Consider the following 23,686-nt stretch of genomic DNA (forward strand, 5'->3'; position numbering starts at 1 on the left):
CAGGTGTTACACGCACAATAAACAGAATAAAATAGTACACAACTGGCACGGACTAACAAGAAACGTGGAAGATTACATCGCAAAATGCGAGTATTGCCAGAAAAACAAGTTAAGCAGAAAAACTAAGATGCCGCTAGTACTAACAGAAACTGCAGAGAAACCATTCGAAAAATGCGCTCTGGATCGTGGGACCACTCACGGTCACCACGCAAGGAAATAAGTACCTGTTAACATTTCAGGATGAACAAAATTCAACAAAGCAATACCGATACCGGACCAGGAAACAAAAACAATCGCCAAAGAATTTACCACAAAGATAATCTGCGAATTCGAAATACCAGAGAAAATATTAACGGATCAAGGTACAAATTTCGTCAGCGAGATGTTTAAGGATACATGCATCCTAAAAATTCAAACTATCGCATACTATCCAGAAAGTAACGGAGCTCTAGAGAGATCACATAGAATTCTAGCCGAATATTTGAGATATTACATACATGAAGACCAAATTAATTGGGATGAATGGATAAGCGATTACCTACAACACGATACCGCATATTGCGACTGCACACTGCGGTTATACGCCGTTCGAACTATTGTACGGGCACCAAGCAAGCCTACCTACGGTACTGATGGCACCGCCGAAACCATACTACATGTATGATAACTACGCGCAAGAATTGAAGGAACGACTCCGAGCTACACAGAAATTGGCGAAGGAACACATCCGTGAGGCGAAACAAAAAGCGAAAAACTATGCCGAAAAAAATGCTAATAGCAAAACTTTCAAAGTGGGGGATAAAGTCCTCCTGCATGACGAAGCAGTGCGTCGAGGACGATCAAAGAAGTTAGAAGCACCATGGATAGATTCGTACCAAATAATCGAAAAAATTTCGGACGTGAATTATAAAATCAAACTAAAACGAAGAGTCGTGACTGTACACGCGAACCGACTCAAACTATTTATCGAAAATTAGAAAACGGATGCGCACGACGAAACACTCGCGAGGAAAAGCATTAGTAAAAGCAAAAATTATATATATTAATAGTAATAAGGTTAGTAAATAGAAATTGAAAACATACCAATTGCGGCAATGCAGCACGCGGACAACTCGTCGCCCAGTAACACAAATCCGGACTCGTAGGGGATCACAAGGATATCTCGCCTCGACCCACATGTCTCCTCAGCCACGTGCTGAGCCACCCCCATTCATGAGGCACGCACGCACTCCAGACACACTATGGGAGTGTACTTCCGCTCGCACTGCATTGTTGATGCAAATTACTAAAAGTCAGTTACGCGTTTTCACAATCACGTATTTTGACAACAAAACTATGCGCAGCCATGGATAATGTTAGACTGAATTAAATAATTTATAGGTACTCATCTCTGTGAACCTGGCACCCGACTTTCGAAAAATTAATTTTTTTATATAGAAACAGTTAGTATTTTATTTGTAGTTGTTTGTAGTAACGATAATTTCGTTTGTAGTTCAATCCATTAAAAGATATCAAAATTTAAAAAAATGACTTGCACCCGATTTAATATTTTAAATCCGCTTACGTAGTCTTTTTTAGAATCGTTTATAGTTGTTTGTAATGCTTTTTGTTTCGTTTGTAGTTGAACCGTTCAAAAGTTATAACAATTTAAACAAATGACCAAGAGGGAACTCTATCATTTTTTAAGATAGCGCAAATCTGCTTATATTGTCTAAGTAATTATAAATGTAGTAATATTAATATTAGCCAAGAAAAAATTGAAAAAAAATGAACGCAGATTTGTCATGGAGAAAAATTGTCCTCAATAAAACTTAAAAAATATTTGTAAATAAAACATAAAAAAGAATTTGTTTTTATATCTAACGAAAATAAACTTTTGCTTATATTGTCTTAGTAATTATAAATGTAGTAATATTATTATTAACAACAACATAAAATGAATACAGATTTGTCACAAAAAAAATTGTTATAACTTTTGAACAATTCGACTACAAACGAAACGAAAAGCACTACAAATAACTACAAACGATTCTAAAAAAGATTGTGCAAGCAGATTTGCGCTATCTTAAAAAAATGACAGAGTTCCCTCTTGGCCATTTGTTTAAATTGTTATAACTTTTGAACGGTTCGACTACAAACAAAATTAAAAGTACTACAAACAACTACAAACGATTCTAAAAGACTGTGCAAGCGGATTTAAAATATCTTAATGTCGGGTGTGTCATTTTTTTAAATTTTGATATCTTTTAATCGATTTAACTACAAACGAAATTATTGTTACTACAAACAACTACAAACAAAATACTAACTGTTTCCATATAAAAAAAGTTAATTTTCCGAAAGTTGGGTGCCAGGTTCACAGAGGTTAAATACTCCGCAGAAAAAAATACACGGTAGGATTCACCGAAAAGCAACCGAATGGTGCTTTTCCCGGTGCTCCTCGCAGGACACCCCGCGCACAGAGGAATATAGATAACACGATTTCCGACGTACGGATGACAAAGAACCGTTTCGTTTCGAGGAACTTAGATCGAAATTATAATAAACCATGCCATATTACATGCAAAGAAAAAGAGAAGAGAAAAAAAAGAAAAGAAAAATGCACAAGCGACACACACAAAAAAGAAAGAGATAATGAAATACGCTTCCCTTAATGTTACGGTGGCAACACTTCCACATGTCGTATCCCGGAAGTGTCACAAACGATGACCAAAATCCGATCCAGCGGGAATCGTCGGCTAATCCATGGCTCCCGTCTGAGAGTACGTGTACCACCCATGAAATACACATTTCATCGCCATTCATATCGCACGCGCGGAGTCATAACGCAACACGAAGCCAATAGGCGCGGTCACACGACGCGCGTAGGATAGGCATATAGCAATGGGTGCAGCCGTACAACGCGTACGGAACATGACGGTAACAATCTGAATAACTGGTGCGAAAGCTACTGGTGAACTGGCGTGCACCAAACAGCATAAGAAAAATTAAAATACGGAAAAATAAGGAAGTGTAATATAATTCCCGAACTTTTCAGGATAATGGCCATACAATGGCATTTATGCAGCGCCGAAGCGGACGCCGCATCGCCATACGTGCTGAAAAAATTTCAAAACACGCCAGGCATCTATTTCGAAGAAACAGGATTGATGAACCAGGTGTAAACGATCTGGAAATTAATAATCAAACTGGACATCAACGTACTAGAAAGAAGAGCACGACAGATGGAAAAATACCTGAATCAAATCAGCGAGCGATGCAAGAACATCATCGGACCCGTCTAGTTTACATGTAAAAACATAATGCAAATAATACAAAAAGATAATGCAAAATTAACACAGTTGTTTACGCAACTGAAAACTATCTACTACACTAGAGATAGCAAACGAGGACTGATAAACGCGATTGATGCGATAAGCAAAACGTTATTCGGCACTATGGATGCCGAGGACGAGGAGCATCTCAATGAGCAAATACAAATGCTGCAAGAAGACCAACAGACTTTATAACACACGACGAAAACTCAGATCAATTATCAACGCCGATAGGGCACATGGATGCATTGGAAAAAATGGATGCATTGGTTAATCACAACGAAAATATACTGTGGAATGTCACGACGGATGGAATTGCAGCTTGCGAAATATATGCAACGCGAGGATATGGACGAAAATTTATTAATACTACGGACAATGACAGACCTTACAAAGGACGTAGAAAACACAATCGATTATTCATTACTGACTAAAAACGGGATCAGTACCGATTGTGGGGATTCGAAAGAATATATGTATATATGTACGAAGGTAGTCTGAAAAGTTTTGAGCTTACCATAGAAACAAGTATTTTTTCGGTCAAATATAGTTTTATTAGTTTTTTAACATAATCTCCTTTTAAATCGATACACTTTTCCCATCGATATTTTAACTTCTTTAACCCTTCCAAATAGTAGTTGGCGTCTTGCTCCGCAAAATAGGCGTTTACGTATGCGATGACCTCCTCATTCGATGAAAATCTCTGTCCTCCAAGCGAAACTTTAAGCTTAGGAAACAGAAAAAAGTCGCTGGGGACCAGATCTGGTGAATACGATGGATGGTCAACCAATTCGAAGTGCAGTTCGTGAATTTTGGCCATGGCGACCGCCGAAGTGTGAACAGGTGCGTTGTCTTGATGGAACAGCATTTTCTTCTTCTTCAAATGCAACCGTTTTTTTCTGCTTTCAGCTTATCAAGTAATGATGCGTAATACACTCCCGTTATTATTTTATCTTTTTCAAGATAGTCGATACACACAATTCCGTGACTATCCCAAAAAACAGTCGCCATTACCTTCCCAGCTGATGGAACCGTCTTCACTTTTTTTGGAGCAAGTTCACCCTTTGCAGTCCACTGTTTTGACTGTTCTTTTGACTGTTCTCTCTGAAGTGTAGTGGTGGATCCAAGTTTCATCTACAGTTATGAATCGACGTAAAAAATCTGACTCGTTTCGCTTGAACCACTCCAACAGGGCCTTGGAAATGTTCATTCGAATTCGTTTTTGGTCCAAAGTGAGCAAGCGCGGTATCCAACGCGCGGATAGCTTGCGCATATCCAATTCTTCAGTGAATATATGACAAACGCGTTCTTTCGATATGCCCATAGCCTCTGCTATTTCTCTAACCTTGATTCGACGGTCGTCCAGTATCATTTGGTGAATATTTTCGATGTTATCAGTGATCGCAGTTTTTGGCCGTCCCGAACGCTCATCATCAGCCAAGCTGGTACAACCACGTTTAAATTCAGCTGCCCATCTTTTTACGGTGGCAAATGATGGGGCAGAGTCCCCGTAAACAACGTCTTGATTTTAATTTGCGCAGGTATTGCCTTTCAAATGTAAGAATTTAATCACGGCAGGATATTCAATTTTTCCTATTTTTACAAAAACACTGACATCGACTGACACAAACGACTGTCAAACAACAACGGAGCGTCCAAATTGGCTGAAATTTTCACAAAAGTCTAAAAAGTCTTTCAAAGCATATATTATTGTAGTACTAGAATGGTTTTGACGAGTAATGTCATCTTCATGTTAAGGCTCAAAACTTTTCAGACTGCCCTCGTATATTGTAATATGTATATATATATGTATTATTGACGTGTTATTCTAAATACGTTATTTGCGATAAATATCATCACATGCCTCAGTAGTCGAAGGGATAAGATGCCTGCCCGATAAGCAGGAGATCCAGGTTCGATTCCTGGTTGAGGTGATATTTTTTCGCAAAATAATTACGGATTTTCACGACTGGTTCGTGGTCGGGCCCCGCTGTGACGCACACCCTCCCTTTTTATTTGGGATCATAATGAACGAGATCATAATATACGCGCGGCTATTACTGTTGGAAACGATCATAACAGAGCTGCGAGAAGCAGCGACTCAATTGACCGAAGGTCTACATTTTCCATTTACAATTCGGGTGGAAAACTGACGTACGATCCAATAATATATAACAATAAGCGCATATTATAATAAATCGGATATTTACATGATTATTCGTTTCTCGATAATCGCGTTTCCAACATTTAAACTAATAAGAACTATATTATTACCGGTACGCAACTATGATACTTTTACATTCATAAAAATTCATCACCCAGTAGTAGCGATAGATAAAGAAAATCATCACTACATATTGCCAGACGAAAACGAACTACAAACATGTATACAAGACGGACAACTGTACACATACCAACGAGACTTTCCTGTCATATTAACATATCATATTAACACAAACGCACCATGCGAAGTGCAAGTCTATGTAAACGCGCCGAGTCAACTCAACAACTGTGAACAGCGTCCAATACACCTTTGTGGATAACACTAACGGAACCACAAGCGTGACTATATTCGATGATAGCAAACCAAAAAATAAGTATCCAATGCGATAAGGCACCAGAACAACAATTAGAGCTAAACGGCAAAAATAAAAATTAACGAGAAATGTAAACTAACAACGCTCGAGGTAACACTATTAACGATGCGACAACTGTCGACGAGATACATACAGACACACTTACCAGACTTTAATTTAACGCTCACGCCACGCGACAGTGGAACTAACCAACGGATAAAAAATATTAAGTTACAACCGATAATAAAGAATCCACTCGAACTCGCTAGATTAAGCATATTAGAAGACGAAGTAAATAAACAGGTAAATAAACAGGAGACGAAAATATATATACATTCAGAAATAGTCATTTTGTATATCCGATTAGCTTTAGCGGATTAATAGTAATTGTAATCGCTACCGTTATAATAATTGTAATTGTAAGAAGAAAGAGAAACTGTAATAAAGAACCCCCTGTGGTAATACCAAAGGTTTGCGACGAAGCAATGATGTACTAAGAGCAAATGTAAAACAAATGTAAAATAGATGTAAAAAACAAAATAGCAATCCATGTAAAACTTAATTATAAGATTAACATAAGCATTGCAAAATATTATTGTACGACTAGTATAAGCGCGAAATTAAAAGAAAACTTCCCCTCGTTTTCTTTTTCCAAGAGAGAAGGGATGTTGCGAGGCAACCTAAATTTATTTATTATATATTTCGGTTACTTTATCCGACCTCGCGACATCATCGACTAGTCAGAATCCCAAGAATTCTGATTAACCCGAGAATTAAAATATGTAATTAAAATATGAATTAAAAATAATAAAGGATAATGCACGAAGGATAACGCGCCGATTGCAACCGATGTGCAATTCGACAAGGATGCTAACTCCGACACGTGTCGAAATGCTGACGCACCAAACAATGTTTTGACACGAGGACGCGCCGAGGCCGCGTAACAGCGGACCGATAAAAGAGTGACGAGAGTATTAAGCGCGGGCTTAGAATCAGAGGCGCGGACGCACGGAGTACCGACGCATAGGATCATAAGGAAGTGTGAAACGACAGTGGTGAGTGACTCGAAATTAGCGAACACCCAAGTCGGTTAAATAAACTGTTTTATTCATAATTAATGTGTGGTTGTGGCCCCCCGCCTTCCCTTCTTCCGACACTCTCGAGTTGCGCCCGGAGCGGCACAACAATGCATAAAGGATAAACTTCCGCAGATGGATAATACAGTAAGAAGAATAATAGCCTGGAATTTTACAAAATATAATATTTAAATACAAAATATAATATTAAATGCTTATTTACTCATGAAGGACTTTTCAATAATCATAAGTATCATATATATGGTCCCAAAATAATCTACACGAATTCATGACCAATAATTTTCAACATAGATTCAAAATTAATTTATGGGCTGGTATAATAAATGACACACTAGTAAGATATTTAATTTTTTCATATTTTATATTATTTTGGACGTTATCTTAAAGAAATTGGCAAAGTATTGATTTTGGTATCTCATTTTATTAGATTAGATCATTTGAACTCCCTGCAAGATTAAATAGTGAAGTTTATAAAAATTTTTTGGAAAACGATTTACCAATATTACTGGAAAATGTCCCATTGCATCGTAGAATAAATATGATTTTTCAGCACGATGGTGCACTGTCACATTCATCCAGAAATGTTCGTCATTTTCTTAATGCAATTTATCCAAATAAATAGATAGAACGCGGCGGATTATATCATGGACCAGCGAGGTCGCCGGATTTGACTCCTGTAGATTATTTTCTTTGGGGATATTTAAAGAATTATGTATATCGAGAACCGGTGAACAATCGACAACAATTATTCGATCAAATTATCAAAAGTCATCAGTAGCATTGCCTGAAATGATACGCAATGCCAGGAATAATTTATTGCGACGAGAAAGATTTTGTATACAAATGGATGGCGCACAATTTGAACACTTACAAATAAAATAAAATAAAATGTTTCGTTATTGATTATTGATTTTTATTACAAGTTATTATTATTATTAATTAAATTATTATAAATTATTTTTAAACTGTATTATTATTATCGAAAATAAAATAACATTTCGATCAATTTTAATAACAATAATCATATTTAGTCTAAGAAATATTTATAAGATAAGAAATTATTTCCGAAAGGTTTATCATTTGACAGTTTGCGCTTTACGTATTTATGCAATAATATTTTTTCTTTTTCTCAGTAAGAGGATATAATCTGTTCAGATAGCTCAGTATATTTATGCAAATATCAGTAAAAATAATCTCACTAGCTTTACATTGTAATTTTTATATCAATTTTAACAAGAGGGACGATAGTTAACTTTTTAACTTTAGTTGCCTTTCATACTGTGCATTATACCACACATAAGCGCGCGAACTTTAGGTGATTTGATTCGCTAACTCTAAATGTTTATAATTCAAAAAGTATTATAGCCTCGACATTTTGGTATTAAAATTTTCGTCTCAAAATGATCTTAGGAATCTATTCTTAGGCAGACTAAACTGAGTCGAAAAGTCCTGTACTATTTTGCGATTTTCGCAATAGTTAACGAGTTATAAATTTATGAAAATAGTCAAATTGCAGGCGTGCTAGGTGCACATAACATACGTAGCCAATGCCGCTTGGCAATCAACAACTCCACGCGTGTCTAACGACGGCGAATGCATGTCTTACTGGGCGGTCCTATCTCACCGTGCGCTTGCAATTTGATTATTTTCGTAAATTAATAACTCGTTAACTATTGCAAAAGTCGCAAAATAGTATAGGATTTTTCGACTCAGTTTAGTTTGCTCTATCTGCATGTGACCGTTCGACCATTTCTTTTAGGACACGCTGTATATATATATATATATATATATATATATAAGATGGACCAGTTAAAGCGTGACAAATTTTTCTCAGAAACAAAATATTACAGCGTTTAGATAAAAGTTATTTGATTTCAATGGAAACATACGATAGTATTTTTAATTTGTCATTTTATGGATGTTTTCAAGGTTATTTGAAAGTCAACTTTAATTTCTTAAATGGAAACCTGTTATTTTTGTTACGTGATATTATTTTGCGTAGAAAAAGAAGCAATTTTTATAGGAACACGTTTTTAATCCGGGTCTTATTTTCGAAGATATATCACTCTTTCTTAATGTTACGCTACGATGTAGACGTGAAAGGGCACTTACTCAAGTTATAACTTTTTTGGCCTTTTTCAAAATGCATTTCAAGAAGCATTTAACATGTTTATAATTCTGGGAGAATGCAGAGATAACTACAAAGATGCTGCTAACGTATAATGAATGTTTTACAAATCAACAGTCGAAATCTCGTATGGCATTTCTATGTATAAGGATAAGAAAAAGTTTAGAAGAGTCCGAGAATGTCACATTCTCAATAAGAGAGGATATCATCCGAAGAATAATCAAAGCTATATCGAAAGTATTAACAAGAATAAATTTGTGCAAAATAAATTGGAAAACCAAACTTGAAAACTAAGTCTCAGTACCCGTATAAGGTGGATGTATTTAATGGATGACAGACCAGCCAGACATCACTTTGAGTGTCTTCTTTAAATATTCTAAAAGACAACAACAAAAAACCAAGAAAACGAAAAAAAACAAAAAAAAAACAAAACTGAAACAAAAGGGATCAAACCTCGTCACGTCTACGTCGTTGACTTTGGGTAACGCTAAGAACGGGTGATATACCATTTTGGTAAATATTTTCGAAAATAAGATGCGAATAAAAAAAGTGTTCCTACAAAAGTTGCTTCTTTTTCTACGCAAAATAATATTGCGTCATAAAAATAACAGGTTTCCATTTAAGAAATCAAAGTTGACTTTCAAATAAACGTCCATGAAATGACGTTTAAAAACGATTATGAAATGACAAATTAAAAATTATCGTATTATTATCGTATGTCCCCCTTGAAACCAAATAACTTTTGTCTAAACACTTGTTCTGTAGTGCTTTGTTTTTGAGATAAAAATTCGTCATGCTTTAATAAATGTTCCACCCTGTAAAATTACATAAAATTAATGTATAATTTATGTATATATTTATTTATTACATAAATTAATAACAATCATCATAAATATAAAATACAGAAACTATAACTGAAAATATAACTACAAAATAAATACAAAGTACAACAAAGTACTAAATACAAGAGCGACAAGAATAGGAGTGAACATAGATTAGAAAAAAATTTATATATTGACATCCTTTCTCTCATATATTCTATTCTATATAAATGCACAGTAATTGTAAAATTTTTGAAACATAAACATTAGAAATTTTGAAAATAACGAAGCTATTAAGTTGTTTAAAATTCATTCATATTTCGAAAAATATTTATAAACATTTTATATTCTTTATCTTAAATCTAGAAAATGAATAAAAGTATTTGATTTGTTTTTTAATCATTCATTATGAAATAAGAAAATAATTATTCTCTTTCTACTGTGCATTTATAATAAATGTATATTACATGCATTTGCATTGCATTTGTAACAAACATGGAAGACATGCTTTTATTATGTATTAAAAGAAGCGAACAGAAATGAAAGACGTAAAAGGAAGAAATAACTTGTTATTTAAATGTTAAGAAAATACTAGAAATATATGAAAGTAATCTTTATATGTTTGTCTTATTGAGGAAATTCGAAAATTTTTAAATACCTATGTATACAAAGTATGTCATTTTATTTTCATCAAACGAATTATTTAGAAAACGTATTTAAAAAGACAAGAAAATAATTTTTCAGATCAAAGTTGTTTGACTTTATAGAAGAAAAGAAATGATAATGACTTTGGCTCAGATAAATTGTTCAATATCAATTTTATTTTCTTACATAAAAACTTTTTTTAATTATTTTTTCGGTAAACTCCCCTTTAGGGGAGTCAGCTTAGATGACCTATACCTTAACATATGTGGTCAAGGTCATGATGAGTGACCTTCAAAAAGTTTTAGCCGTCGCCCTTCGTTAAAAAGTTATAGTCATAAAAATTTGATAAAAAAAAACCTCGAAATTGTATGTCATATTAAGAAATTCGTGCAATTCGTGGCACATGTTGAACGTTTAAGACATCTTGAAATGGTCCGGTTATTTGACACAGTTATGATGTACTAGCACTAGTAACATCAGATGAGAATCCTGAATGTATTTGATCTTAGAAATGAAAACAGAAGCGTAAGCTATGCGATAAATGTAAACATATACATACAGCAGTATATATTTACTATTCGATATCGGATGAAAGCTCCTATACATGTACATTGCCTACATGTTGAAAAATATATGCGTGGAATCAGTATATTCCGCCGCTCTATGGGGGACTCCACTACCGAAAAATTTAACCTAACGCCTCTCCCATCTTTCGTGTTGAAAATAGTAAACCCATGTGAAACTTCGTTTTTGCATTGAAAAGTGTATGCATAGAATTAATATGCTCCCGGTTAGATCTTTTGATAGTGGAGCCCCCCGTAAGTGGGAGGAGAGAACAGAACATATTGATTCCACACAAACACTTTTCAGTACAGAACAAGATTTCACATGAATTTACCATTTTCAACTCGAAAGATGGGGGATTGGGTTAGGTTAGATCTTTCGGTAGTGGAGTCTCCCCGTAGGGGAGGCATACACGCATACACTTTTCAGTGGAGATATAGAGGAAGTATCTTCATCCGCGCAAGTATTGTATCTAAATATACATTAACAAATTATGCCTTCAACACTAATATGAATCATTATATTTATCAAACTTCTTTTGTTAATAACTTTTTAACGAAGAGCGAACGACGATTAAAACTTTTTGAAAGTTACTCAGGATCAAGATCTTGATAATATATCAAGGTCAAGGTCATTGGAGCTGACTCCCCTAAAGGGGAGTTTTATCATTTTTTTTTATTATTATTTTAATTGGATTAAAATATAATATAATTATTTTATATTTCTCAATATTTCTATTTCTTAATATCGAGATCTTAAATATTCGAATTTCAAGATATTTTATTCTAAAAAAAATATAAATGTCTTATTTTGCCTTTAAAGCAATTAGCCTTTAACAACAATTAAACTTTTTTTATGGGACTATTCAAAATATATATAAAATATATATTGCAATAATTCTGTATTTCTGATTGACAATATTTTAAAGATTCATATGTCAAATTGTAAAAAAGAAATATGTACAAATATATTATAGCAGTTAGAGATTTCATTTCCAGAAACTTTTGTCAGAAATCAAAATCAAATATTTAAGCGGTTGTTACCGGCTGTTTAGCGGCTGTAAACATTTTTTGCAACTATTTTAATTGGCTCTTGTCAAAACTGTGCGATGTTTTGATCGAGCAATTTTCTTCCAGTATAGGTAATGCTAATTAGGTAATGCTAATGTTGGTGGTACTAAATAGTACATTAGTATATTAAATTTTAATTTTGATAAACAATAAAATTTATATAAGTTTGGGCTGTGATAGAAACACAAAATTATAATTCTAAATAGGATTAAGAAAAAATAGATTAAAAGTAAGATGTTTGAGGCAACGTTTAATTTACTAGTTTGTTTTAATCAGTTGTTTTAGTCAGTTTTAAAAGACAAAGTAAAGCACTTTTTTATTTTTATATCCTAAAAATCGTATTAAGGTAAAAATTTAGAAGCAAAAAATATTTCTTTTTATATAATTGACAAGAAAAAGAATAAAAAAGGAGTTTTTATTTAAAAAAATTAAGTTAATCTTGAAATAACAAATTTATTCTTGATACAAATCAAAATAATCATCTCTTTTCTTTTTGACATCGAACAACTTTCACTTACAAAATTGTTTTTGTATTTTCATTCTTTTTTGAACAATCTATTTGAGGAAAATAAAATGAGATGCAAAAGTTTATTGTTTACAAAATTATATTTTTCAATTATATACGTTCAATATACATCAATTAATTACTTCATATCTATTTCGATTATATTCCTTTTTATATATTTTTTTAATTTTAAAGAGCTGCAGAGATATTATAGCATTTCTTTAAAAAATATATATTCTTTTAACAATAATGATAATTACAGCCGATATGTTTTTTAAATAATCAGACAATAGATGGCTTCCATTGGCAGACTGGGTCTTCGTGTCAAATAATTTTTACTTTTCTGAATTTCAAGACAATGCTTATCTATACTATATTCTTTTAATTTAGAATAATAAAAATTTCTTACGTTATTGATTATAAATCTAAAATTAAAATTATGAAATTCGAAATAGCAAATTTAGTATGTCGTCCAATTATCAATTAATTTTTATATACGTATAGTGTGACTATAAAATTGCTGAATTAATTTGTTTGAATTTACTTGAATTAAATGGGATAACATCATTTAAATTCCCAATTAAACGAATGTTCTGACAATTATTTATAGAATGAATAATAATTCCCGCACATATAAATAATATAGATTTAAAAACAGCATGAATTAGTAAATGAAAAAAAGCTAATTCATAATATCTAAACTTTAAAATAATTATTATCAATCTTAATTGACTTAATGTTGATAAAGCAAATTAATTTTTTAAATGGAGAAAAGAAATATAAATGTTTATTTAACATGTAATAATACTACTGATGCATGTAATTTTTAAGAAAATAAGTTCGAAATTCTGTATATTCTTATAATATTCGAAATATTCAATATTTATAATATGTTGAATTTATTATCAAAATGCTTATATGACTCTATTCTTGTCCCTTTTTCTACTATCTTTTTTTTATACTATTATCTGCTATATTTCTCCCTTTTTTATTTTTTTTCGTTAATTGCACTTTCCACATATAATGCAGTTTCTCTCGGTAATTTATCTTTTATTTTTTGTTGTACTCATTTTCATTAATCTAAATTTCTAACAATGCTATTGTATCCCACTCCCTTAATTTCCTCTAAAAATTTTTATCGTTGTCATCCAGCCTTGCAACGAAATGTCACATTCCACTACTTTTTCTCTCTTTCTTTTTCTCTCCCTTCTTTTTTCTTTTTTTCTTTACGCTCCCTTCTTCCTCGCATTTCCCTATGATTCTACTCTTATGTTCATCCTTCTATCTTTCTTAACATTTTTATACCTTTCATTATCTTCTCTTTTTCTTTCTTCCACTTTTTTTCTTGTCCTCTGAATTCATTTCTTATTTCTTTTATTCTGTATTTCCTTCTTCAACATCCACCGTTATTACTCTCCTATTATTTTTTCTTTCATATGTTTAAATTCCTTCTTTTATTCTTTTTTTTCTTATTACGACATAACTTTTCCATTTTCTTCTTCCAGCTTTTTATTCTCTCCCAGATCCTTCTCCTTTTCTACTGGATAAAACAACAATTGATTGTCAAGTATATTACTTGATAATATAAAACCTCTTTTATTAACCTCTCAACAGGAAATATTAATATTAAAACGGTCTCACTTCCGCACTCGGATAGTTTAATCAGTCGGGTAACCAGATGAGGAAGTGAGAGCGATAGAGATATTTTGATTTAAAATAATTTATTACAATTCTACTTACAACTGATATCCGCGATGTTCTACGTGTGAGTTTAACAGTTTTATTAATTATAAAGAATATTCGCAATGTTTTTCGGCGTAAGGATTAACAATATGATCAACTGTTAAATATTCGTATTTCGCTCTACGAATCGGATCTTTAAACTCGTGCGCTACTCGGTGATGCAGGGCGCGCGGTGTGCGGACGTAATATTTATGCGTGATTTGACGCGGTAGACTGATTCGCGGGGTATGACGCGAGGCGGGCATGCCCGTGTTGTCGAACGCGAAATGTCACCGATCTGATTGTGTCGCAGCGTACTCCGTGCTGGGGAGGACCCTAATTAGTAAACTTCTCGGAAATTTAGACGGAGAGGATCGTCTCTGTCGAGCGTATTCGATTAGCTGAGATGTACCTCAGTATAAGAGATTTCCTTGCAGGATTTCGGAGCGATCTCTCGGTTTCTCTTACGATGCTGCGCTCGAGATTGCAAGAAACGAAACAGATGTCTTCTGTGGAAAGCGAGCCATTTTTATCCGAGATTGGCCGCGGTATTTCACTACGGATCGGATTCAAATTTGTCTCGGGGGGAGCTCCCTTTCCACACGGTAGTGGAAAAATTGGAAGAAAGGAAAAAGATTCGGAGGGGAAGTTATTCGTTCGGTGGCGAGATACTCGGCGTGATACGGAGAGCGTACTCGTTTCGAGATGCGGTACTCGGAGCGGCGCGGGGAGCACGCTAACTCTTAGACGCAGCGTTCGGAGCGACATGGGGAGCAGTACTAGTTCCTAGACGCGGTGTTCGGCGCGGGGGCACATTCCGCGAAAACATTCGCGGTTTCGTCGAATGTATATACGGATTCTTGAAAGTATCTCGATATTAAAGATTAAAAAATGTTTGCGACTTCGTGTGTGACTTCGCACTCCGCCCGGTGATCGGCGGTCCTCGACGGATGTACGGTCAAGGAAATGGAAATTAGAAGGAAGCGAAGAGAAGCTTTGTTATAATATTAAAATTGATAAAAAATATCACTTAGGGATTACCTGCTCTCCGGGTAGGCATCTTACCCTCATAAAGGATTTCAATTGATATCAAGATATTTGATTATCGAATTGCTATAGAACTGCTACGTTGTAAATCTGCTAAAAATAGTGACACGTAATTGACAATAAAAAGATTACTTGAATTTATTTCATATATAGAAATTTAGCAACCAAGATTATACTTGCCAAGGAATTGGCTACGTTTCGATTGTTTATTAACATATATTCGGCTTCTATCAGTGCACTGTTTATTTTAAAAATATTTATAAAAAAAGAATCATTAATGTAAAGTATTTGCTATTAAAAGAAAATAGAAAACAGATATGTTCAGATATTATAACTAAAGCGTTAATCAAGAAAAGAAGATATGATTTCTTTTATAGTTGTTCCTGTTACTGCATTCAGAACTAGGAATACTAGGCAGACTCTAACTTGGAGTTCTGAGATACGACTGTGCGGGGGAAACTCGTAGACGCGAAGGAGAGGAGAAGGGGAACGCTTCGTCGATAGTCCTTTGAAATGCGCCAAGGGAAATGGGGAGGGAGGATGTTTAGATAAGATAATAGAAACTATAAACAAATTGTGATGCAGCAAAGCGCCGATATTCTATAATAACAGCTATAAACAAATTGCAAGTCGGAGAACTATAAACAAATTGCGACTCGGAGGACCTATTGCTAGCTGCGTGTGGTCGAGGGATGGACCGGGTCCGCCGCTTCCGCCGCCCGCCGCCGCTATGCTTTTACATAATATATTTATCATCATCTTCTCTTGGTTATCTTTTCATTGATTATACAGAATTGAAAATACTTTTTCAGAATTGAAGTATAGACATTAAGTATAGACATTAAATATAGACACTTAAGTGTCTATATTTCATATCAAAGAGGAAAAAAAAATAGAAAATTACAGTTTCTGTTATTGACTTTTGCGGTTGACTTGGGACAACATTTTGCTATGCACAAAAGTTAGTAGACTTTGAACATATAAACAATACATACACACTCGGGACAGAATTATAAGGAAAAACAATACTATGCTTTTAAAAAATGCGCCTATAAGAAACTATATATAAGAGTAAACTTTGCCTGAAAATTTCATGGGTACGTACGCGTGCCTGTATGTATGAGTGTATACATGTATACATGTATATATGTATGTATTAGGTATACAAAAAAGTTCTGAGCTTTTTTTTGTAAAATTCAATCTTTATTCAAAACCAAACAAAAAAATATTAATCAGCGAAATATTCCCCGTTTGCATCAACGACCTTTTGCCATCTTTCGGGTAGCGAATTCCTTGATGATAGAAGCTCACCGGCTTCGAAGCGATAAAGTCATCAATGCATTTTCGTATCTCTTCAAATCTCACGAAATGTATATCAGCCAAATGATGCTGCAGCGACTGGAATAGATAGTAATCAGAAGGCGCCATGTCTGGGCTATACGCCGCGTGCGGGAGAAGTTCCCAGCCTAACGCAAAGATATGGTCCTAAATCGCTTTCGCAACATGTGGTTGAGCATTGTCATGAAGCAAGATCACTTTACGACGTCCTTGGTCAGTAAATGGCCTCTTTTCTTCTAATGCATCGCTCAAATTGATCAATTGTTGTTGGTAGCGGTCTGCCGTGATTGTTTCACCCGGTTGTAACAACTCGTAATACAACACACCTTTCCAATCCCACCAGATACATAGCAAAACCTTCTTGGCGTGGATATTGGGATTTGGCGTCGATGTCGAAGGTTGATCAGGGTCATGATTTTCTACGTTTAGGGTTATCATAAAGAATCCACTTTTCATCGCCTGTAATGATTTTGTGCAGAAAATCTTTTTTCCGGAACTTTGAAAGCAAAGTGAGTGCAGTGTCACGCCGACGATTTTTGTTGTCTTTGGACAATTCATGCGGAACCCATCTGCCTTCCTTCTGAACCTTTCCCATCGTATGTAAACGTACGGAAATGGTTTGCTGCGTAACGCAAGCTATTCTGCAAGCTCCTTTTCAGTTTGCGCACAGTTTATATCCAGCAGTGCTTGCAATTCGTCCGTTTCAATCTTTTGAGGGCGTCCAGCACGCGGTTTATCTTCAAGACTGAAATCTCCTTGGCGAAATTTTTGATACTACCTTTTACATGTAGTATGATTTACAGCGTTCTCTCCATATGCAGCACAAATCATTGCAGTGGCTTCAGCAGCATTTTTCTTCAGATGAAACGCGAAGTGGATGGAAAATCGAATATGCTCTTTTGTTATTGCCATCGTGAACACTACTGATTTTTGAGGTTATGTGCATCAAACGCCAAACCGTATGGCATTTTAGAAGGCCAAATGTCAACACTTTAAAACCTCAAAAGGGCGGGAAGATATATAAAATTTAAATTGTTATTTTGGTTGTATGAAATCTAAAGCTCAGAAACTTTTTTGTACACCTAATATATATGTATGTATACATGAATGTATCTATATTTAGATGTGCATATGTACGGACGTTCTCGTTAGAGGTTGCTCGTCAGTCCAGCACTCCCTTAAGTCATATGTAGTACCTTATGTTACTACGTATGAATAAATGAAATTATTTAATATTTTAAGTTATTAGCTATGTATGGTGCAAAGAATTTTTAGATTTTACTAGTATCGATATTCAGTCAACCGTTGCTTTACGAATCGAAAAGTTGTGAATTTGACACGAATTTGACGTGATCGTTCCAGAGTCATTCACAGGTTATATTCTCGAGATGATTTCGAGTATTTGCTTCATTTACACAACCGACATACTGACCTTTCTGCCCGACGCATGATAAGCCATCTGGTACGTGGCAAGATAAACTTCTCGCGATGCTATACGAAGAAAAACGGCACGTCATCCACTACCACAACCTGCAGCTGTGCACGCGCCACGATCTTTGTATCGCAAAGATACATCGCGTACGACAATCCGTCTGACTTCGTGATTACATCGAATTTAATACACAGTTTAGAACATGCTCGAAAAAGATTTTGAAAAAAATTTGTATAAATTGATGAACAATGTGATATTCGACAAAACAATGGAAAATGTTCGAAATCAGGTAGATGTAAAATTGATAACAAAATAGGATGGACGGTACGGCGTGGAGATAATAATTGCGAAACCAAATTTCCAGAGGTGATAGCCTCTTTGCAGAAAATTTAATCGCCATCGAATTGCGCAAACTCGAGATGAAAGTCAACAAGTCGATTTACGTGGATATGTGTATACTCGACATATCGAAAATCTGCTTGTACGAATTTCACCACGAGTACATGTCATAGCTGTATCGTGGCAAATGCTAGATCATGTACACCGATACAGATAATCTCATATATTACATCAAGTGCGATGATGTTTACGAGATGAAACACTAGATTCGACACAATTATTCGACAACATATGCCTCTCGTGAATAAAAAAGTACCCGGCCTAATGAAGGACGAAAATAACGGTACAATAATGACATTAATAATAATGACATAATTCGACTCACAATCAATTGGGACTCCGAGCAGAATCAAAAGAATGGAAGGAAATCTTTTTGAATTCACTAACACACTTTCTTTATTTTAATTGGTTTATTTAATAAATGCACAAATTCTTGAGTTTAATATTTCTTATTTTATTACTTTATACACGGTTAAACGTCGGCGGGCGACTCGGCGCGTATCGCGTTACTCTGGCGGCCGACGACTGAGTATGTCACCTGAGATGCTGATAGTACGGCTCGCGTGAACTTCGCCGCTCTTTTGTAATATCTTGCGCGATAATTATAATAATGATTCCGAACGACACGTTATTCTCGACTCTCCCGACTCCGCCTTGTGTAACCAGTTATATAGTCTGATCGATGCCCGATCAGCATTCTGATCGGTTGCGTCGATCGGTTGCGTGATATTGATTAATCAAATTTAGGAATTTGCTGATAAGCTTTTTCGCAATGTTCTCGCGTGATGCATTTCTGCGGTCTTTCGAAAAACTGATCGCAATTTCGGCGGTCACACATTTGTGTCGTCTTTCGAAAGACTTTTCGAGATTCATGCGGCCTAATTTTATTGCCATGCGGACTACTTTTATTATTGGTTGTAGATCTGGCTACAACAATATATATATATATATATATATATATGTATACATATTTTTTGTAGTTTTATATTATATTTTATGTATATTATCATAAGTTTCATAGTTAAAATACATGTATAGCTTTTACAAGAATATATTGTAAGAAAAATAATAAGACCCTTTGTACATATTTATATATACATATTTTTTATTTATTTACAATAAATGAATTAAATCACATTTTTATGTATCCAAGAATTATGTATTCATCAAATTCCAACCATTTGATATAAATCTTATTTCCTTTCCCGCGCAGTATTTTCTCTATGAGATACATGTTCGGATGAGTCGCGCGATGCAACTCGTGCTCGTAGAACGCTCCAGCAACGGATTTTCCGCGATAGTCTTCGAGCAGATAGATTACAGGATTAGTATGCTGTACTTTTACGATCTTAAACACTTCGACGATCCAATTTGGCGTGTAAACTTTTTCGAAAATTGTCTTATACTTGCTCACGCGTACCGAATCGCCTACTTTAAATTTTGATGGACCTGCGATCTCTATCGCGGTGTACACCTAAAGTCCTAAAGTTTCTTTTGGCCATCACGGGAGTTACGTCAATGGGTCGCATAGTGCGATGCTTGCGCGCGTAATCTGACACGAGATGTGGCATCGCGTCGACTTGTAAGTACCGTTGAGTAAACGTCTTTCAAATGTCGTTCTTAAGTATGCGATTGAACTGTTCGACGATCGATGACTTCAATACCGAATAACGTAGAATAATGATATGTTGTGTTTTTTCAAGAGTTTCTGCACATCGACATTGTAAAGCTCCTTTCCCATGTCCATTTGCAAGTTTCTCGGACATCTTCCGCTCTCTCGAATTATCTCAGCGATAGCGTTAACCGTTTTGCTTCCGATCTTGCGCTTGAGCGGTATGGTTCAAGCGTAATTGCTCAACGCATCGATGACTATGTATGTAGTGATGACTTTTGTTAAAACTCGAGTACGAGCGCATCTCGACGATATCAGCCTGCCACAGATCGTCATATTCTTGAATTATGACACATCTTCATGGAAAATTTCTTCTCGCCGGAGCGTGCAATTCCTCAATGAGACATCGCCTCTCGGAGTTAATGTTTCTTTCACGTTCATCGGATTTTGATCTCATGTTCCGACGATGTTCAATATTAATATGTGTAAATAAAATATATATATTATGATTTAAAAATAGTTTTTTCTTTTTTTCACTGACATCAATCGACTGGCTCGTTTTGTCGATACACGATTTAATTTATTTATAATAATGTCAGCTTCGCAAAGTTCCTCGATGATTCACAACATCTCGTTGTTGTGAGCGTTTCAATCAGTTTGACGCGAAACGTCGAGTAATTGGAGTCGATCCATCGTCCCAACGAGCACGTAAAAATCGATCTTGTTGTCATTTAACTTTTTAAGGCGGATGATATATTGCCCATACCTGCACCCTTTTTATCACTTTTTTATATGTAGATACGAGTGGAGTGATGATGTTAATGTAATTGTATCCCTTGTTGCCCATAATGGGATTATAGGCATTGTGGCCACGTCTACAAGCATTCGTTGTTAATAGTATACTTTTATACTTTTTAATAATATACTTAATTTGTCATCTTCGGTGAATATAGCCTCATCGAAGAAGTCTCTTAAAGATCAATTCGTATAATCCTGGTGAATCATTGTATCTCACATTGTCTATGATTATGGAGTTATTTTTGTCAACGTCAAACTTTTTGTTATCGAGCATCACTTTTGCCGAAATAGACACCATACACATTATCGATCGCTTTATCTGTCTTCACCGAGAAGAAGACCCACGTACTTTCGTCTCAATGGTCCTAGTTGACCATGAAGTTCCTTCCTGTTTGCGTTTGCAGAGTCTGTTTGATGGCTGTTTTGGGTGACGGTTCTCTGACATCTTTTGTTCAAAAACATTTCCGTTTTGCACGGTATTTTCGATGGTTCTTTAAGGAGGAAATCCTATTATTTTGGCTAAAAACATGACAAAATTTGGGAACTTTTTTAAAGAAATTAGCAATTTGATTTATGTAAAATTTATACCATGTTTTTATTACGTTTGAACAACTTACAGTTTTTTTATATTAAATTTTAATAATAAATGTAAAAGTTATTAATAATCGAATATTACGTCACGCAAAGTTCGTCGTCTACTGGTGTGCACGATATTAATCTTTCAGGTAATCTGAAACAGAAAAATCAAATGGCGTTTTACTTTATACACATGTAACTTCAGTTTGATGAACTAAAATTAAAAAAAAATAATTATTGGAAATAATGAGTTTTCAAATCAGAATTATAACTTTTACTATCAAAATTCACTTATTATTTTTATGTAATAAAAAATATGTAACTTATCAATATTCTGGTTCATCAAACGGTTCATAAAGTAATGTTTGCTGAACATGCAGGCCAAATTTGAAAATAATCGATTCAGTAGTTACGAAAATATCGTGTATCTGCAAAAATACTATTTGAGAAAACAGCATTTAAATTTAGTTTATATAAGTATATCAATACTTACATCTTATATTTGTTACTCTACTATCCCAGGGCCATATAACAATCTTTCCTTATCTTCATAAAATTGATTTTAAACCATCTGTTCGTTTCTTCGTTTTATTCGAGCTTCTTTCGTAGCCTGAAGGCTCTATCGCATTGATCTTTCAAGGCGGTGATCTGACGCGTTGCAAAATATTTTGACATTTCCTCGTCTTGAATAATTTTTCTGCTGATGTATTTGCAACTGAAATATCCGTTTCCCGAGTGTGAATATTATCCATGAATTTTCTTTTCTTTGGTTTGCTAGCACGTTCATACATGTTTCGTGAATGTTTGCGATTCATTGTTCTTTATTTTCGTGCGTGCGTCTAAATGACTATTGAAAATTTCACTGTTAAATAACACAAGTATCCCGAGACTAATTTGATTCTTGCTGAGAACAAAACCGGAACAACTGTCGATTGTTAAAAATCTTATACTTGCGGTTGGTCAGGTATTCAGTCGGTTAAGAGCTCATAACTCCTGAAGTTTTATGAATTTCCATACAAAATTTTATGGAAATATTCTTAAGATATTAAACTAAAAGATTCGTTTTTTTTATGAAAAATGAGATTCCCCTTAAATAGTTCTTTCGGCAGTGGTGACAATTCTTTTGGTGTAAATTCGAACGTGAATGAATCTGACGTGACGTTCAATCGTTTTGAACGTCGCTTTTTAGACGACGTTAATTTCAACCATCCAACATCCGTCCAATATGAATCCCTGTTAGTTGTATTATTATCGTTGTCATTACTGTTTTCATATTTCTTTTTCTTAATATTGATATCCTTTGCAGCATTGACTTCTTTCTTAATCTGCTGACTCCTTGGTGCATTCGACGATCCGTTTCAGAGGTTTGATGATGGGCCTGAAGCATCTCCCCAACATTACATCTTCATCTAATTTACCAGTTTTCAAGCGCGATATTTCTTGCGAATCGAATCGCTCGTTTTCGTAATCTGCTTCTCTATTTTCTCATGATCTTTGATGTTATCCATGTTGCCTAGTTGACGTATCGACATCGACTAATTGCGTTATACCGCGAACGAGGTGACGCGTTATCGATTCTAGCATTTTTGGGCGTGCTCGGATTCTTGATCAGCGGAGCGGCCAGCGTGGCGAAAGCGGTAACCAACAGGAAAGCCGCACGACGTCAGCTCGAGTAACTGTAACGTCAAAATCGCGCGATGGAAGCGCGCAGACAGAGTGGTCGACGGATCTGACGTGGTTAGGAAAATAATTGCGTCGCGTTCATGTTCGATGAGATTCGATACGAGTTCGATGACGTGGAAAATGATCATAACAGAAACATGGGCATAACTAGCATGCTCAAACACTACATAATGACGTCGTTTGACAGAAGCGTGATTCTGAAAAATGCCGGTTGGGATACGTATACTAATGCGAATGGATGTTTTAACTTCTGTGTACCTTTCTATGCACTGTTGGGATTTTGCAAGGATTACAAATGCGTGGTGATCAATGTTCGTCACGAGTTGATTTTGATACGATTGCGTAACAACAATTGCCTG

The 23,686-nt window shown here is 35.0% G+C and overlaps 1 protein-coding gene and 1 non-coding gene across 20 annotated transcripts in view; one reads left to right on the forward strand and one right to left on the reverse strand.

Annotated features, from left to right (window-relative positions):
• pHCl-1 (pH-sensitive chloride channel 1) overlaps positions 1-23,686 on the reverse strand; it is a 1,184,550-nt gene that overhangs the window by 235,370 nt on the left and 925,494 nt on the right. For 2 of the 19 annotated variants that reach the window (XM_089080701.1, XM_089080694.1), the window contains one exon: positions 3,912-7,130. The exons of 16 other annotated variants lie outside the window; for them this stretch is intronic. In XM_089080701.1, the coding sequence (XP_088936827.1) occupies positions 7,005-7,130 (126 nt within the window). In that variant the 3' untranslated portion in view covers positions 3,912-7,004. Of the gene's footprint in view, positions 1-3,911; positions 7,131-13,927; positions 23,321-23,686 lie in introns of those variants that run through there. One more of the 19 variants, XM_089080700.1, reaches the window with a different exon arrangement.
• On the forward strand, positions 5,177-5,248 carry TRNAI-GAU (transfer RNA isoleucine (anticodon GAU)). Its single transcript has one exon. It is a non-coding gene; the product is annotated as a tRNA-Ile (tRNA).

This window comes from Pogonomyrmex barbatus, unplaced genomic scaffold (genome assembly GCF_055798465.1).
Source record: "Pogonomyrmex barbatus isolate J1 unplaced genomic scaffold, ASM5579846v1 scaffold4, whole genome shotgun sequence".
NCBI classification, from domain to species: domain Eukaryota; kingdom Metazoa; phylum Arthropoda; class Insecta; order Hymenoptera; family Formicidae; genus Pogonomyrmex; species Pogonomyrmex barbatus.